The 18,662-nt window shown below is 43.3% G+C and overlaps 2 protein-coding genes across 5 annotated transcripts; one reads left to right on the forward strand and one right to left on the reverse strand.

Annotated features, from left to right (window-relative positions):
• Positions 1-1,844: 1,844 nt before the first annotated feature.
• On the reverse strand, positions 1,845-2,758 carry fahd1 (fumarylacetoacetate hydrolase domain containing 1). The gene has a single exon (XM_080206335.1). It carries the CDS (start codon positions 2,750-2,752, stop codon positions 2,090-2,092), a length of 663 nt encoding a protein of 220 aa, XP_080062461.1. The 5' UTR covers positions 2,753-2,758; the 3' UTR covers positions 1,845-2,089.
• hagh (hydroxyacylglutathione hydrolase) lies at positions 2,101-18,125 on the forward strand. Of its 4 annotated transcripts, none has more exons than XM_080206332.1 (9): positions 2,101-2,189; positions 5,481-5,647; positions 7,187-7,251; positions 8,662-8,779; positions 10,367-10,475; positions 12,988-13,091; positions 14,700-14,801; positions 16,748-16,827; positions 17,827-18,125. In XM_080206332.1, exons 2-9 carry the CDS (start codon positions 5,543-5,545, stop codon positions 17,924-17,926), a joined length of 783 nt encoding a protein of 260 aa, XP_080062458.1. In that variant the 5' UTR covers positions 2,101-2,189; positions 5,481-5,542; the 3' UTR covers positions 17,927-18,125. The 4 variants fall into 4 exon arrangements, with proteins under 4 accessions (XP_080062458.1, XP_080062457.1, XP_080062459.1 ...); XM_080206331.1 differs by lacking the exon at positions 2,101-2,189 and adding an exon at positions 2,909-3,026; XM_080206333.1 differs by lacking the exon at positions 2,101-2,189 and adding an exon at positions 2,966-2,986.
• Positions 18,126-18,662: the final 537 nt, after the last annotated feature.

Raw genomic sequence — 18,662 nt, forward strand, 5'->3', positions numbered from 1 at the left:
TCCTGAAACGTTATACAAATAATTCAGATGATTTGATGGTCACGCAAAATATTAAAGGTGTTTGAAGATCAGAAGTTGTCTCTAAGATAGTGTTGTCACTAAAATTTTAGTACAGTAGTGGACATATGAAATTATCAAACTAACCAGGAATCCGGGTTCAATTCCTGGCTTGGGTCACTTGTACGGAATTTACACTTTCTCCCTGTGTCTGTGTGGATTTCCTCTGGGTGCTCCAGTTTCTCGCCACGGTCCAAAAGACATGCTGGTTAGGTGCAGCGGCCTTGCTAAATTCTCCCTTAATGTATCCAAACAGGCATCGCTGGAGTGTGGTGACCAGGGGATTTTCACAGTAACTTCATCGCAGTGTTAATGTAAGTCTACTTGTGACACTAATAAATAAACCTTGAAAACCTATATTTGAATTCTGAATAACATTTTGCATATACAATTTTTTTTTAATTTCTACATGAGTTAGGACTAGAATGATTTTGATCTATTTGACGTTGAAATGAACTGGATGTTACAGGTTTGTTGCAAATGATGATAATATTGAGACCAGTTTGAGATTTAGGAAACGTTATACTTTATGTAACAGCTCCCAGGATATCCCAAAAGTGTGTAGATGAGGGCATTGCAGTTGATGTAATCTACATGGACTTCAGTGAGGCTTTTGACCAGGGATCCAGGGCAATTTGGCACATTGGATCCAAAATTGGCTTTGGCAGGAGGCAAAAGGTAGTGGTCGACGTTTATTTTTGTGACTGGCAGCATGTGTCAGTGGTGAGTCCTATCTATTTGTAGTGTACATTAATGATCTAGATTTGAAAGTAGAAGGTACGATCAGTAAATTAGCAGATGACATGAAAATTAGTACATAGTGACGAGGAAAGCCTGAAATAACAGGATGATCTAGATGGGCAGATTGATGACAAATGGAATTTAATCCTGAAGCGTGAGGTGATGAATTTTGGCTAGAAGAACAAGGTAAGGGAATACACAATGATCAGTAGGACGCTAGGCAGTACAGACGGATCTTGCAGTTGTTTCGTATGGATCCCTGAAGTCAGCAGGACAGTTAAGGTGGTTAAGAAGCCGAGGTGTAGAATATAAGAGCAGGGAGGTTACAGTATCAAACACTAGTTAGGCAACAGCTGGAGTACTGTGTGCAATTCTGGTTGCCATACTATAGGAAGGGTGTGATTGCACTAGAGAGGGTGCAGAGGAGATTGACAGTGATGTTGCCTGGTCTGGAGTGTTTCAGTTATGAAGAAGTTTGGCTGTAATTATTTTCCTTAGAGCAGAGAAGGCTGAGTGGGAACGTGATTGAAGTGTACAAAATTCAGAGGGACACAGATAGGAAGGAAGTTTCCTCTTAGTAGATAAATAATTAGGGCACTGATTTCCAGTAAGAAACAGGATATTTAGAGGTGATTTGAGGACAAACATTTTTATGCAGAGTGGTGGGAATCTGGAACTTGTTGCCTGAAAGAGTGATAGAGGCAGGAACCTTCACACATTTAAAGAAGCATTTAGGTGAGCAAACATGGTTCTCGACCAAGTGCTGGAAAAAGGGATTAGAATGGCTCGGTGCATGATGGCCAGCATAGACCCGTTGGCCTGAAGGGCCTTTGAGCTGTAAAACTCCATGACTGACACTGAATTGCTTTGAAGTACTGTTACCGTGCAAATAAATGCAGCAGCCATTTTGCACACTGCAATCTGCAATACGAGTATCAGTTTGGGATGGCAGTGTTGCGACTGTTGTAATATAGGAAATAATACTAAATCACCATTTAAACCAAAAAAATCAGAAGGAAGTGTGTTTGTGCCAAGAGGTTGAAAAGCAGCTATTGCATTTTTTTAAAAATCGTCAATACTTTATTTTGGCAGTAAAAACGGTATAATTGTTTTGTGTGTCAGCAGTTTGGTCTTCAATATGCCAGTCTGACGCCACATTAATAATGTCATTACTCAGACCACGAATGGCTGTTCTCCCAATTGAATGCAGAGTGTTGAATCATTGACAGACACTTCAATGCTGCTGTTGTACAGAAAAACTGCGGTATAAGCAATTACATTTTCAACAAAATTAATCTCTTTTCACTTTGAACTTCATGGTGACCAGGTCGTCAATACCAGCTTGCAGCTCATCGTGTTCCTGTACATCAGACACTCCTGCAGGCGTTCCGGTGAGAATCAGGTCCCCTGCTTCCAGCCGGATAATGCCACTGATGTAGCTGATGAGATAGGGGATGGGGAATATCATCTGTGATGTGTGCCCTTGCTGCCTGAGCTGCCCGTTGACCTTGAGCCAGAGGGTCAGGCTGTGCGGGTCGGGGAGCCTGTCCTTTGGAATGAAGTCGCTGACCGGGCAGGAACAGTCGAAGGCTTTGGCCAGAGTCCAGGGATGTCCTTTCTTCTTGCACTCTTCCTGAGTGTCCCGGGCCGTCATGTCCAGGCACAGTGCATACCCTCCCAGGTGGTCCATTGCTTCCTCCTGCGGGATGCAGCTACCGCTCTTGCCCAGCACCAAGCCCAGCTCCACCTCGGGCTGCAGCCGGCGGCTGTAGCGGGGCGGCCGGATCGCCGAGCCCGGCCGCAGGTAGGCACTGGGCGGCTTGAGGAAGAGCAGAGGCTCGGCGCCGGGCAGCGGGTTCCCCAATTCCCGGGCGTGTTCGGCATAATTCCTGCCCACGCAGACGATCTTCCTGCCCCACTCCCAGAAAGAGTGCAGATCCCGCACAGACATCATTGGACCCCCCCCCCCCTCCCTTGTGAAATCTCACCTTCACGCCGGGCCCCTTTTAATTTTCTTTACAAATGCTAACTTGTGCTCCGCCCAAGGGTTATGGTGAAAAGTTGCAATTGGTTGCGATTACCCAATGAAGGAGTAGTTGAGGGTTGGAGGTGAAAGGCTGTGTGCAGAACCTCCCAGTGCTGATCCCCAGCCCTGACTATGTTGGTGAAGCTGCACCGACTCGGCAGTGTGAGTGCGACTGTGCTGACAGCTGCTGCTCGGAAGCTCGGTAGGCTCCCCGTTCCCTTTCCTCTCCCTCTCCTCAGGGTGACTGACATACAACCTTCCCCGACCGGCTTAGTTACAGCTGCATTTGTCATTCCGGCGCCTGTCATGCCAAATGCAACAACAGCTCCTCGATAAACACATTCAGGTGTTTCCTCTTGGCGCAAACATTTCTACCATTAGAAGCCTTTGTAGTGTGTTTTAAAAGGTGTATGAGCTATTTAAAAGCAAATAATGTCGTTCATAGCTGTGTCAAGTTTAACTTTTCCTGTACCTAAATATTTTCTTTCGCATGTTGTAATTTTATCTCCTCTAATCCAGAAGCCATTCTAGCTAGTTAAGTTAAAATGGTTAAAATCCACACACGGTTCAGTCGCTGCCTGTGTTTTGAGAGATGTCTCTCTTGTGGGCCCTCCACTTAACACAGAACCCGAACTTGCTGACGTTTACAAGTATTGACAGGGGATTAACAGTGTATCAGGCCCTGGCAAATTTGTTGTTTTGGAGAGGTGTTCAAACAAAATTCTGGATTTTTTTTTAAAGAAGGGCGGCACCGTAATACAAAGCTTCACAGCTCCAGGAACCTGGGTTCGATTCCTGGCTCGGGTTACTGTCTGTGTGGAGTTTGCACATTCTCCTCGTGTCTGCGTGGGTTCCCTCTGGGTGCTCTGGTTTCCTCCCACAGTCCAAAGATGTGTGGGTTAGGTTGATTGGCCATGCTAAAATTGCCCCTTAGTGTCCTGAGATATGTAGGTTAGAGGGATTAGTGGGTAAAATATGTAGGGATATGGGAGTAGGGCCTGGGTGGGATTGTAGTCAGTGCAGACTTGATGGGCCAAATGGCTTCATTCTGCAGTGAAGGGTTTCTATGAATTATTTAGAGCTGTTTCCAGTTCAGGTGCCTTTAGGGAAATAAGTAAATATCTGTTTGAGAAACGTTGAGGCTGGCTTGTCAGTGACAACTAGTGGCTAAAGCAATACAAAACAGAGGGTGACAATAAAACCTGTTCTCCTGAATATCCCAGTGGCACCCATAGAGCAACATTGGATGGACAATGGGGACTCTCATTATCTTGGTTACAAATAATCATTTCCAAAGGATAAAAACTGAAGTGCAGTGTAATTTTTTTTATATAAAGGTGAAGGGCTCTTCAAACAAACTGACAAATTGCTCATTACGTTTCTCTTTGATAGGCCAATATTTTAGTGATGGGTGTGTTACGTTTTTTAAATGCAAAGTGCTCCTTCCAAATAAATCAGTTTCATATTACAACATGCAATGTTTTCCATATTAAACATCTTGTACAGGTATAACGATTCCAATACGGGCATAATTATTCCAATTCTTATTCAGACATTTATAATCATGTTCAGTTGTTTTATAAAGCTACAAGTCCCTTTCAACGCCAAGTTTCCTTTACTCCAGTTGGTTATGACTGATATCAATCGGGGTAATGGAGCCTTTTCCAAATTCAACATGAAGTGCAACGAACTCGTAGAGATGGCCATACAAAACAAGGCCCTATAGCCATAACACAGTGGCACAGTTGTTAGCAGTGCTACCTCATAGTGCCAGGGACTTGGGTTCGATTATTGGCTTGGGTCACTGTCTGCGGAGTCTGCACTTTGTCCACCTGTCTATTTGGGTTTCTGCCAAGTGCTCCAGATTCCTCCCACACTGCAAAAGACGTGCTGGTTAGGCACATTGGCGTGCCAAATTCTCCCTCGGTGAAAACCAAATGGGCATTGGAGTGGCATGACTAGGGGATTTTTCACAGTAACTTCATTACAGTGCTAATGTAAGGCTACTTGTAACAAGAAATAAACTTTAAAACTGTAATGGTTCACTGTTCAACTGAAACTTTATTCAAATTGAACTGGCTTAAAAATGTATCACGATACAGTTGGAAATGGAGAGGTAATTCTCGCCTAAATTAAAGAACACGGCTTCCGTGATTACAGAATATCCACTTCCAAAATAAATTATGTTGGGACCAGCGTGATCTATGGTTGGATAATACAACTGACCTCAGCACCCTGGGCTAGGGAAGGTTAAAAGAGGCTGTGACGATTATAAAAAAATCTGTGCTAGAAGTGCATTTTGTGACTATTGAATTAAGACAGAAATGAAATATAAATGAGCACAGAGAGAATATTTGCTTACATGAGGTAGGGAAGGACTAATTGCATATATAGAAATTATCATAGCAAAATGAAACATCCAGGATAGGAGAACAGAAAGTTGGGAACAGGAGGAGGAGCATAAAGACTTGAACAAATAATCATGGTTTTGGGTGTTGCATGGCATTCTTTGATTCTAAAATTAGAGACCCTTTACAAAACTGAGAACGATTCTTCTACTTTGATCAATTAAGATTTGTTATTTTCAATGTTAATTCAGGAATCATATCCAACATAAATTTTCATATGTCTGTTTATTGACATTATCTGCCTGCAGGTTCGTTTTACTTATACTCTGGAAGTGCCGTTAGAAAGTCTGAAACTGTAGTCCAGGCAAACATGAAGGTTGAATTGTTGCCAGCATTGACTGATAACTACATGTATCTCCTCATTGATAGTGAAACCAGAGAAGCAGCGATAGTGGATCCAGTGGAGCCACAGAAGGCAAGCAGGAAAAATAATTGTGAAAAATTTTAGTTAGTTAGCCATTGTTAAAAGTTGTTAAAGCAGTTTAGGTATCCTCTGTTGCACGTGCTTTGCTTGTGACTGCGACGCAAAGGAACTGACCGGGTTTATGATTCTATTCAGGTATTTCCAACGTGACATTATAATCTAAGCCAATGGCTGCCAACCTATTATATATCATGGCACGCCTCTAAGTGGAGGCACACCTCCTATTTTCACTGTTTTCTTCCCTTACTGGGATCTTTGTTTTTAACTTCTCCCTGGCCGCTTGCCTGTTTTTCATTAAAAAAAAACCTTGCCTCTCCCAGGGTTTTTGTGCCACTTTTGAGTTTTTGCTTTCTATGCAAGTGCACGGAGACCTTTGTCTTCAGCTGCAAGTCCTGTTGGTCAATGGGCATTGGGCATGGGGCCTGACCAATGTAAAAAATCTGAACTGCGCACATGCGGCTGTTTCCCAGCCAGCTCACGTGCGGAAGGCCCAAGGTTCGTCAGGTTTTGGAGGTGCCAGTCACAGAGGTAAAGACAAAGGTTGATTTTAGTTTAATTACACTAATTTTTTAATGTTTTTTGTGGCACGCTTCAGCAGGGTTTGGTGGGGGGAGTGTGTGGAGGGGGTCATGTGCCACGGCACAATGGTTGAGAGCCACTGATTTTATGCAGGCGTGCAGCTTTGGATAGAAGGTTAACTGATTAAAATTGGCTGTCAGTCTTCTACTCAGCAACAGTTGAGAGTATTTCATTAAAAAGCTGTAAAGTGCTTTGGAATGTTTTGAAGTTATGAAACACAATAAAACTAGATTGAGAATTGAGTAATTAAACTGGCAGCACAGTGTCAGGGAGCCAGGTTCAACTCCTGGCTTGTGTCACTGTCTGTGTGGAGTCTGCACGTTCTCCCTGTGTCTGCGTGGGTTTCCTCCGAGTGCTCCGGTTTCCTCCCAGAGTCCAAAAGATGTGTTGGTTCGTTACATTGGCCATGTTAAATTCTCCCTCAGTGTACCCAAACAGGCACCGAGTGCGGTGACGAGGGAATTTTCACAGTAACTGCATTGCAGCGTTAATGTAAGCCGACTTGTGACAATAAATAAACTTTAAACTTTAAACTTTGCAGTGTACCTATACACAGTAAGAACGGGCTCTGTGCTTTGCCGCTCACCAGCCTGTGCCTAAAGCTTTCTGAACTGTATTCCTATGGGAAATGATGTGCAGTAACCGTCATGCAATCAAAGCTTATCAGAAGCCCCTGGCCAACAAAGTTGAACGTTACCTGCATAGTGATAATATAACCTGAGTGAAGAAAATGGAAATTTTGGTCAATTTTACAAATATCCAAGCCACTGTTTCATTTGATTTCAACATCATATCACTTACTTCTCCAAATTTCTTTTAACGTTATTTAATTATACTTCTTAGTATTCCATTGCTGAAATTCATTTTCGAAGGCCTGTGCCTTGAAAATTGCAAATTGAGTTCAGTTCCAAGTGAGTTATTTATGATTAGTCTATTTTTCTTTCCTTTTAGGTAGTTGAAGCAGTGAAAAAGCATGGAGTAAAACTGACTACAGTTCTCACTACACATCACCACTGGTAAGCTTGTGTTTTTTTTTAGAAAATGACCTTTAAAAGTGAATAATATACACAAAAGAAAAAGTGTAGGCAACATAAACCTGCAATAAAACTCAGAGTTCAAGCTGACTGTCGATTTTGGAATTTTGGGTCCTTAGTGCAGTGTATTCCTACAAGTGAGTGTGAGTTGATTCTATATTCAGGCCTGGATTTAACAAAAAAACAAGATCTAGAGAACAGCAGATACAGTGCTTTTAATATAACAAAAACATCCCAAACAAATGCTGCAGATAGTGAAAGAGTTAAGAGGGATCGCCAAAAGCATGGGCAAAAATACATTTTTTGTGGAGGTGTTTAAAGGCTGAAATGATACGGTGAACTTTAGGGAGGGGGCTCCAGAGGGGAAGGCCGAGGCAACTTAAAAACCTATCACCAGTAAGGAGGGAGCGATGCTCAAAGTCTGAAAACCAAAGGACATTGGTTGGGAGTAAGATTGGAAAAGATTGTAGAAATATGGAAATATAAGACCAAGAATAATAAATATTTTGAACTGTTTGTTACAGAGAGTTAAGCAACCTAGTGTAACACAGGATGGTGGAGTTTGTGAGGGCTGAGATTTGGGAGGTCAACAAGGAGGACCTTGGAGGAAGTGTTCGGTCTAGAAGTGGCAAAGGTACGGATAACGATTTTAGCATTGTTGGGTGTGGAAGCCAACGTTGTTGAGGAGGAAGTTAGAGGATTTATTGTTAGGAATGCGTCTGATAATGTGGTAGAGGATTTAGTAACATGTCTGCATCTGATGAGGTGGTAGAGGGTTTAGTGACAGGTCTGCGTCTGATGCTACATTGGGCTGAATAGGATGCTAAGATTGCGCACAGTCCTGATTTGGCCTTGGCAAGAAACAAGAAAGGGGTAGCGTTGGTGGCAAGGACATAAATGTGTTCTTTAACCTAATTTGTATCAACATGCTGATGGGAATAGTTAGGGAATTATAAAGAAGAATGTGGCAATGACATGCTGAATAATATGAAAGGGTGCAGTGCCTTGAGGTAATGGTGCATTGCAAACTAAGACTGTAATACAAAGTGCAATCAGTGGCAATTACTCGTCTTGGAAATTGGATACTGCAAAGTCAGAATGATTTGAGTCTTATCCCTAAACTCATTGGATGGTATCCCAAAGCAAAAGTGGTGGGATCAGCAGCAATTGGTGAGGAAAGCAATTGCACTTAAGGGATTATCAATAAAACATGAGAGATTACAACTCCAGATCCAACTGATGCAGTCTGGTAACAGAGCAAGCGTTTCTGACAGGGTGTATCTACCATCTCCCTCCCCACTCACCCTGCAACTACGTACACATATATTGTCTACTTTCCTGCGTTATTTGATATCTAGTTTTGATAATGTCGAACTGCTGTCCTGTTTCCAGGGACCATGCTGGTGGTAACGAAGAACTGATAAAGAAGGTACCTGGTCTTCAGGTCTATGGAGGTGATGATCGGATCGGAGCGCTCACTTGTAAAGCAACACATAAGAAAACATTTCAGGTATATCACCAAAATCTGAGCATGTACTCACTAGAAGGATTACTTATACATAAGTTCCTGCTGCTTCCAGTCTGGCAGCCGTAGCCGTATTATGTAAATTAATAGAGTTTATGAATTTGTAAATGAGTTTGGACTTTGCAGTGTCCGATTTCCAAGACAAAAATTGCTTCCTCATTTTAAAAAAAATTGCTTGCTGTCTTTCATTTCCCAGCGGACTAATTGAGCACTCTGCCCAACTTGGAGTGGTTCAGGCTCTGGACTGCGTGATAACTAACAGGTTTCCCAGGAAATATAGATACAGTGAGACATGTTTGTCTGCCTCCCGTGTCCTGTCTCTTCCCGCTGTCCCCCAAAGCTGGTTTTATCATTAACGCAGCCGTGCTCGAAGCTCCTTAAATCCTCGACTATTAAGGGCAAGTATGGCGATTCTCCATCTCAGAATGTACACATCTCAACCTATGGTTCTGCCCTGTGCAGTCCCAGGTTTTGCAGCTTATTCCCGGTGATGTTATTTTTAATAAAAACTTTTTACGCAAAGAAAATGAATTATATATTCATAGACTCATAGAATCCCTACAGTGCAGAAAGAGCTCATTGTACCCATTGAGTCTCTACCGACCCTAATCCCACCCAGACCCTATCCCTGTAACCCTACGAATTTACCCTCCTAATTCCACTGACACATCGGGCGGCATAGTGGTTCGCACTGCTGCCTCGCAGCACCAGGGACCCAGGTTCGATTCCCGGCTTGGGTCTCTATCTGTGTGGAGTCTGAACATTCTCCCTGTGTCCGCGTGAGTTTCCTCCAGGTGCTCTGGATTCTCCTCTCGTTCTCAAAGACGTGCCGGTTAGGTACGTTGACCCGAACGGGTGCCGGAATGAGGCGACAAAAAGAATTTCACAGTAACTTCAACGAAATGTTAACGTAAGCCTTACTTGTGACTAATAAATAAACTTTTATTTAGCATGACCAATCCACCTAACCCACGGACCTTTGGAGTGTGGGAGGAAACCGGAGCACCTGGGGAAAACCCACGCAGATACAAGGAGAATGTGCAGACTCCATACATTCTGAAATTGAACCCAGGTCACTGGCAATGTGAGGCAACAGTGCTGACCGCTCTGTCACCGTGCCGCCACGTCTTCTGTGTGCTTTACTTGCTACATATAAAGCTTATCCATAGTTTAATTCCAGGCAGAGAGGTTAGCACGAGTCACTGTCCGTGTGGAGTTTGCACATTCTCTGTAAGTCTCCGTGGGTTTCCTCTGGGTACTCTTGTTTTCACGTACAGTCCGAAGATGTGCGGGTTAGGTTGATTGGCCACGCTAAGTTAACCCTAGTGTCAGGTTAAGTATGTGCGTTAACAGGAATAGGGCCTGGTGAGATAGTGGTTGATGCAGACTCCTTGGGCCGAATGGCCTCCTTCTGCCCTGTAGGGATTCTGTGGATTGTATAAAATGTGCATGGTTTGGGAAAAGCAATACTATAGAAAGTTGAAGAATAACCAAGTCGATGATTGTTAGAGTGCGTAGAGCGGTGTTTAAAAATGAAACTAACTACAAGACGTGATATGCTTAACCATTTAGGTTGGCTCTTTGAATGTGAAATGCCTGTTTACACCCTGTCATACATCAGGACATATCTGCTACTTTGTGACAAAAGAGAATAGCAGTGAAGCACCAGCTGTATTCACTGGTGAGTGTAGCTGAACCCTCCCTCTACGATGTAACAAAATTATCATTCGACATATAGCTAGCTATAGCCTGTACTCAATTCTCAATAGATCAGCTTTGCTTTTACAAGAGTAATCCACGTTTGCTTCTGCCGCGAGAGGCTCGTCGAGTACTAAGCGATCGTTGTATGTAATAAGGCCTAATTACTTTCTTTTAAAGCTTTTACAGACTAGATTAGATCTGAAACATTCTTAACTGCATTGGCACTGTTTACATTTGTCTGGATGGAAATCTCAAATTGCTAGCTTTGATTAACCAAGTTTATGAATTTTCAAATGAAGACATGAGCTCGGGCACACCCATTTTTGGGATTTTCGGGGTGGCAACAAGCGGCGCAGGGAACCGACCCTGTGCCTGAATGCTGAGTTTTAAGTAACTCTCCGTCCGGGTCTCATCCTTGTTTACACAGAGCTAGTGAGGTCCTCTGCGATGCTTGGTCCTGTAAGTGGGCAAAGGAGATAGTTAAGAAGTGATGGAGGTCGGGGTGGGGACAACTGGCGAGGGCAGTTGGGGTAACTGGAGGAAGAGGGTAGAATTGAACTCGTGTTCCTCCCTGAGAGCATTACGCTGCGCCTCTGGATTTTCTGGCATTCAGAAGAATGAGATGGGGTTTCATTGAAAAGTTCTGACGAGGCTGAATACAGGGATGATGTTTCTTCTGGCTGAGGTATCTAGAACAAGAGAACAAGTTTCATGATTTGTGTAGCCCATTCAGGACTGAGATGAGGAAAATCTTCTTCACTCAGAGGGTTGTGAACCTGTGGAATTCTCTACCACATAAGGCTTTGGAGGAATACTGTCAGCTAATTTGACAAGGTGGATTCAAAATTGGATTTATTATAGGAGATATAGGGTGATGACAGAAGGCTGCATACGCTATGAAGTTCTGAGGGGCAAAGGGACCCTGGCACATTTGTCTATCGATCTCTGAAGGCAGAATTACATGTTAATAGGATGGTGGAAAAAGCATATGGGACGTTTGCCTTTATCAATCAAGGCATAGATTACAAAAGCAGTGAGGTCACATTGGAGTTGTATGGAACTTTGGTGAGGCCACAGCAAGAGTATTGTGTGCAGTTCTGGTCGCCACGACATAGGAAGGATATGATTCCACTGGAGGAGCCGAAAAAGAGATGCACTAGGATGTTGCCTGGCGTGGAACTTTTAAGTTATAAAGAGAGGTTGGATAGACTTGGGTTGTTTTTGCTGGAGGAGAGAAGACCGAGGGACAACTTGATTGAGGTGTAAGATTACGAGAGATACGGTGCAGCTCTTACCCTTAGTTGAAGGATCAGTCATGAGGAGACACACGTTCAAGATGAGGGGCAGGAGGTTTGGGGGGCTGAGGAAAAACTTTTTTATCCAGAGGGCGATGACAGTCTGGAATGTGCTGTCTGGGAGGGTGGTGGAGGTGGGTTGCCTCACATTCTTTAAAATGTACCTGGATGAACAATTGACACGTCATAACATTGAAGACTATGGGCCAAGTGCTTGTAAATAGGATTGGGTGGGGAGGTCATTAGGTGGGTAGGATAAGTGTTTCTCATGTGTGGGAGGCGATTCAAGGGCCCTCTTCTGCACTGCGAGATTCTTTGAAATCACTGAATATATTTAACAAATTTCTAGAACTGTAAAGGCGTCAAGGGGTAAAGGGAGAGTGTTGGGAGTACGGTGTTGAGATAGATCATCAGCCACGATCATACCGAATGGCAGAGAGACCTGAAGGGCTAAATGACGACTTCTGCTACTATTTTCTATGTTTCTATTAACAAGCAAAAAATCGATTTCTCAGAAACATTTGGTTGTGAATTATTGGCTTCCACACTGATTGCCTTCCTTCTCTTCACGTGCATTCCCGAGGGCCCCAGTTACCCAGGCCCAGGCCTTTTGTGCCTGCAAGGGTCCTCCATTTCCCTCTAACCTTATGGCCAGAACCCAGTAAGAGACTTTAGCATCTGTCTGTTTAGTGACCACAAGCTGTAAATCAGCTGACCTGACACCCACATCGAGGTGATCACGGACAGATAGGAAAATTAGGAAGGAATATTTCACAAACTGAGACCAAAAACGAGAGAGTTTAGGTCTTGATTTACAATTCCTGTTTATAAAAACATTATTCATCAATCTGAATAAAAACATCATTAGAAATAAGAATTTGACAAAAATATCATTAAATCCAAAATCAAAGGAAATTTTAACATGAAAGGTATGATATATACTGACCATTAAATCCTTTGAAGTTTTTAATATGTTGTGTCGATTGTTCTAATTGAATATCTGAGGTTTCTCTCGTGTTAGGTCTGTTTAGAATATTGAGGGCAATGGATTTGCACTGTTGAAAAGCTAATCGTCCTCTGTTTCTTTCTCTTTGCCAGTCACGTGTGTATTTTTACTTAAGCGTGTTCACAAAATCTATTGCGTGGCCCAGTATTGTCCCTATTATGATTTCTCAATTGGTTTTACTTTCCCCACAGGTGATACACTATTTGTTGCAGGTTGTGGAAAATTCTTTGAAGGATCTGGTGAAGAAATGTACCGAGCTCTGATTGACATTCTCGGCAGCCTCCCACCTGAAACGGTAGATGTTTTGCCTTTGAATAAGAATTCCAATCGTTAACCCGTTATTTTGGACGTTCGACAGCGTATTTCGACTTGCACGTTGACGGTTTTTTTTCAAAAAGAAATATCTGAGGGAATTATTTTGAAATAAATGTCCTGGCATCCTCTTTTCCTGCCCTTCTATTTGTGCCCATTGCCTCCACTACCTCTGAAGATTTGAGGTGCTTACTGAGTGAGGTGAGGCGCAGTGTCAGGGGGCCATACGGTGAGAATTGAGTCTTGGCCATAGTTTTACCTTAAGCAGTCTGAAATTGGGAACTGAATTGGTAACTTCATTCCGTAAGATCGGCTAATGCGAGAAAAAGCTAAAATGAAATAGAGCAGGTAATGCTTCTCAGAAGTGTAAAGAAAGAAACTGCATTTACAAATAAACTCCTCAGGCTGGAAAATTAATTTTAAAAATTAATCTCTTTTCAGGTGCTGTTGTTGTTGCTATGTAGGCAGATACCTCGTCCAATTAGATTATAGTAAGGCCCTACAGACAAATCAAAAGAGAAAATGCTGGAAAATCTCAGCAGGTCTGGCAGCATCTGTAAGGAGAGAAAAGAGCTGACGTTTCAAGTCCAGACGACCCCTTGTCAAAACTGACCAACTTTGAGCTTTGACGACGGTTCATCTGGACTCAAAACGTCAGCTCTTTTCTTACAGGTGCTGCCAGACCTGCTAAGATTTTCCAGCATTTTGTCTTTCAGTTTCAAATTCCAGAATCCGCAATAATTTGCTTTTATCCTTACGGACAGGAAATGAGGCAAGCGGCCAGTTCGTTTGTTTTTGATAGGGTTGGGTGCGGAAGGAATGGCGGGCAGTACGCTGGAATAATTTTTTGCAGTTTAAAAGATACGCAACCTTCTATATTCATCCGAACCAACGAGACAAGTAAACTGGATCTCGGTTTAATAACTCCCTGAAGACGGGGGCTGGAATTTTAGTGGCCTGCCCATCGCAGGAATCGAAGCAGGCGAGGGGTCGACCGTGGGAAGGTCAGTCGACCGTGGGTGGGATTTTACGATTTGGGACGAGCGAGGCCGTAAATTCCTACCCACGATCTCCGTCACGACTCCCTCAACCTGGCAGCAAAATGTAAGCCAAGAACATGCACTAAAATCCTGGCCCAGGGCTTGACCTGACTCTCCTCTGACTCAAAGGCAAGAGTCTTAACAAATCAGCCAAGGTGACACAAAGCCACAAAAGTGCAGCCACCTTACTGATGAAACTTTGGCATCCTTACATGGGTCAGTCCAAATACTCAGCAAAATATATTAATTTTTAAGAAGGAAATTAATGAAAAGGACACTAGAACATTGGGAAAACCAGTTCAATTTTTTCAAATCCCAGTAATACTGGTGTTCCATTTTAAGGCACGCAAGATCTGTTGGGACAATACTGGTACCTTTCATTTGCAAGTTTTATTATTTTTTTCTTTCAGCAGTATTTCAGTACAATCTGGTGTGGGAACAAGATGAGAAACGTCTGCTGCCAATGAGAGTGTTACGAGGAATTAGGGTGAAATTTGTGTTTTTGAATTCCAAATTTTTATATGTGACGTTAATGTTATATTTTGTTTTAGAGGGTGTACTGTGGGCACGAGTATACCATCAACAATCTCAAATTTGCCCGACACGTTGAACCAAACAATGAAGCAATCAAAGAGAAATTAGCTTGGGCAAAGGTAAGTTTGTTCACCTGAACGTTGTCGATCATTAGAACGAAGCACACACGGGATTTGTCGTACTAGTTTGTGAACTGTCCATTTCTACTTAATAACCAATTCCAGATCAACTAGCCGTTATAATTAGCTGTAATGAAATATAGGATTGGCCTCTGGTATCTGTTGAGTTCAATGCCACACAACACACAGATGGTCCCGGGACAGATTTTCTGTTCCAACCATCAGATACAACAGGCGTTGAGGAAAACGTGAGGCTTAATGTTTCACAGTAAGAAGTCTCTCAGTGACATGGCGGTGCCGGCGATAGACAGGGTGGGCGCTGTAAGAAGCGTCTCAACATCCGGTTAAAATCCAAAGGGTACATTTGGAATCACGAGCTTTCAGAGCGCTGCTCCTTCCTCAGGTAAGTGGAGAGGTGGGTTCACGAACCGGCATTTATAGACAGACACGATTGCAAGATAATGGTTGGAATATGAGTCTTTACAGGTACAGACAGTGCAAGTGGAGAGAGGGATAATGACAGGTTAAAGAGGTATGAATTGTCTCAAGCCAGGTCGTAAGTCTCCATTTAATCTCCAACAGGAACAAAGCTGATATAACCATCTCACTAAATCCTGTGACTAAATTCTTTGTGTGATGTAAGAAGCTGGTAGAATTATATTGTGTAGCCTATTACCAAATGCATCTTACACAGGACTGTCGTTACTATCTTCAGCCATTGCTAAAGCAAATACTACTTAAGCGCATACGGAGAATAAATATTTTCCTTTTGTGATGGCGCAAAAGCAAATTAGAAACTGACCTCATCTATGCTGCCAGCAACAATCAAATTGTGCTCTCCCTATTCTCTCTGAGTCAGGACTAGAGTTTCTAGTTATGGTGGGTTTTATGTTAGACTGTGTAGCAGGTCATTAAATAGGGAAGAGATTTGTTTCATGACCCAGACACACACATTCCAATGGTCTCTGGCAAGAAGGGAAAAAGAAGGACCTGTGTTTATATCATGCCTTTCACAACCCCAGCACTTTTGAAAATAGCTTCCAGGCAGTGAAGTACTTTTGAAGTGTAATCATTGTTATAATGTAGGAAACATGGAAGCCAATTTGTGCCCAGCAAGCTCCCACAATCAGCAATGCCATGAATGTTGGCTGAGAGATAAATATTAACCGTGACTCTAGCATTCCCCTCTTCAACATTGTGTTGTAGTATGTTTTCCATTCACCTGAGATAGCAGACCGGGCCTCTCACAAAAGACAGCACCTCTGACACTGAAGTACTTCCTCAGTATCGCACCAGAACGTCAGCCTAGATTTTGTACTTCAACGTCAGGAATAGAATTCGAGCCGACGCCTTTCAGAGGTGAAAGGTTAACGCTGTGGTTAAGCTACCCCCTCCCACCCTTCTCCATTTCTGAATTACAGGAGGAGGGAGTCACCCTCAGAGAAAGTCAGAAAGGAGAGTGAGGAGCATCATGTTATAAACATAGGAGAGGGAAACAAGACCTAAACGGCCATAAAAACAAAGAGTGCTGGAAAAACGAAGTAGGTCTGGCAGCATCTGTGGAGACAGGAACAGAGTTAACATTTTGGGTGGGATTTCACAACCTCGCTCGGGTGAGGTTCATAAAATCCCGCTCGAGGCCAGTGGAGAATTCCATTCTACAAACCTCGCCCACCCCGGAATTGGGGCAGCCGAGGCGGTAAAATTCCAGCCTTTGAGTCCAATACGGTGCTTCGATGGAACTAGCTTAGAGGTATTTTAGAGGACATTAAATTGATTCAAAGCAAGATTCAGTCATCTTTTTTAGAGTTGGATCCTCAAGTTAAGAATCCAAATTGTTCAGTACAGTTGGTCAACAGTTATTATAACTGTTAATAACTCATTACCATTTTTTGGGAAATTTGAATCCCAGACTATTAGTGCTGTCTTTTTGCACTTGTTTTTAGGAACACTACGGACTTGGAAAACCTACCATCCCGTCCACCATTGGAGAGGAGTTCACTTACAACCCTTTTATGCGAGTGAGGTACAGCAAAATCCATATTCAACTTCTGGGCACAGTGGTTAGCACAGCACAAGGATCCCAAGTTTGATTGCAGCCGTGGGTGACTCTGTGTGGAGTTTGCACGTTCTTCCTGTTTCTGTGTGGGTTTCTTCCCACAGTCCTAAAGATGTGCGGGTTAGGTGGATTGTCTACGGTTACTCCACGTGCTTATAGGGATAGGGTGTCGGAGTGGGTCTTTCAGAGAGTCGATGCTGACTCGATGGACCAAATGGCCGCCTCCTGCTCAGTAGGGATTCTGATTCTAAGACCTTTTTATCTATCTTCAGAATTCAGAAGGAAGAGAAAATGACACTGTTGCCAAGACTATAATTAATTTTCTTTTATTCAGTTTGTTTTTAATGATTGACTTAAATGTAAATGAACATTGCTTTTATCTTGAAAAGGGACACCGTTCTGTAACCGACACCCTCTCAACTCTGAGAAATTTGCAAGCCAGTCAGTTTGGTGTGAAAGTGAGCCAGAGCAAGGTGACATCACGCCTCAACTCTTCATTCTTTCCATCATTTCTTCCTGCATCTAATCCTTCAGAGTTTGCCTGCAGCTCTCAGCTATTCACTAATGGAAATATACATAGAACAGTACAGCACAGTGCAGGCCCTTCGGTCCTCGATGTTGTGCCGAGTTTTGTCCGAAACCAAGATCGAGCTATCCCACTCCTATCGTTCTGATGCGCTCCATGTGCATAACCAATAACCGCTTGAAAGTTCCTAAAGTGTCCGACTCCACTATCGCAGCAGGCAGCGCGTTCCACACCCCAGCCGCTCTCTGAGTAAAGAACCTACTTCGGACATCCCTCCTACATAGTTACGAGCCCCTCTTTTACACGAAGCAGCGTTTGTCACAATTATTTCCTCTCGCTCGAGCAACTACACTTGTGGTTGAGATTTGAGCACAGGATTCATATTCACGACTGGGCTTGAAGGACCAGTAAAGTGCTAAATCGCACTGTTACTTTTACAGGGAGAAGAGCGTACAGGCCCATGTCGGACAGAAGGATGCAATTTCTACAATGGGTGCAATCAGAAGAGAAAAAGATCAATTTAAAGTACCAAAGGATTAATTGTAGCACGTATTAACACTTACCACCAGCGCTGGAAATTCTAGTATGCCTGGACTAACAGTGAGCTGCATCTGTAAAATGTGTATAGATTTTCATGTGTTGCAAATCATTTATGATAATCAAAAATATTTTTTTTTAGTGTAAGGGGCTTTCGTCTTTTTGTGACCTGCTTTCTTCTATTTCTCTCCTTGATTCACCTCCCCCCTCCCCCCACCACCACCACCACCACCACCACCCAAAGATGTTCAGCCAGAACATTGCAATTTGAACTCATGTGTTACGGAGTATTGAGCACCAAATATTCGCACAGAATTTCTGTTCCCACAGGTGGGGGGGAAAAAAATATAACTCTGGATGAATCCACCATAACAGAAAGGTTTTGAAAATGGCTGCAGCTAAACGTATCCCACGTGTAGGGCAGCACAGTGGTTAGCACTGCTGTCTTACAGCGCCAGGAATCCGGGTTCAATTCCAGGCTTGGGTCACCGTCTGTGCGGAGTTTGCACGTTCTCCCTGTGTCTACGTGGGTTTTCTCCGGGTGCTCTGCTTTCTTCCCACGGTCCAAAGAGGTGCGGGTTCGGTTGATTGGCCATGCTAAATTACTCCTTAATGCCAAGGAATTAGTAGGGTAATAACGGGCTTACAGGGATAGGGCCTGGGTGGGATTGTTGTCAGGACAGGCTCAGTGGGCTGAATGGCCTCCTATACTGAAGGAATTCTATGATGTGACTGTGGA

Source organism: Carcharhinus amblyrhynchos, chromosome 18 (assembly GCF_965287045.1).
Source record: "Carcharhinus amblyrhynchos chromosome 18, sCarAmb.v2.hapA, whole genome shotgun sequence".
NCBI lineage: Eukaryota > Metazoa > Chordata > Chondrichthyes > Carcharhiniformes > Carcharhinidae > Carcharhinus > Carcharhinus amblyrhynchos.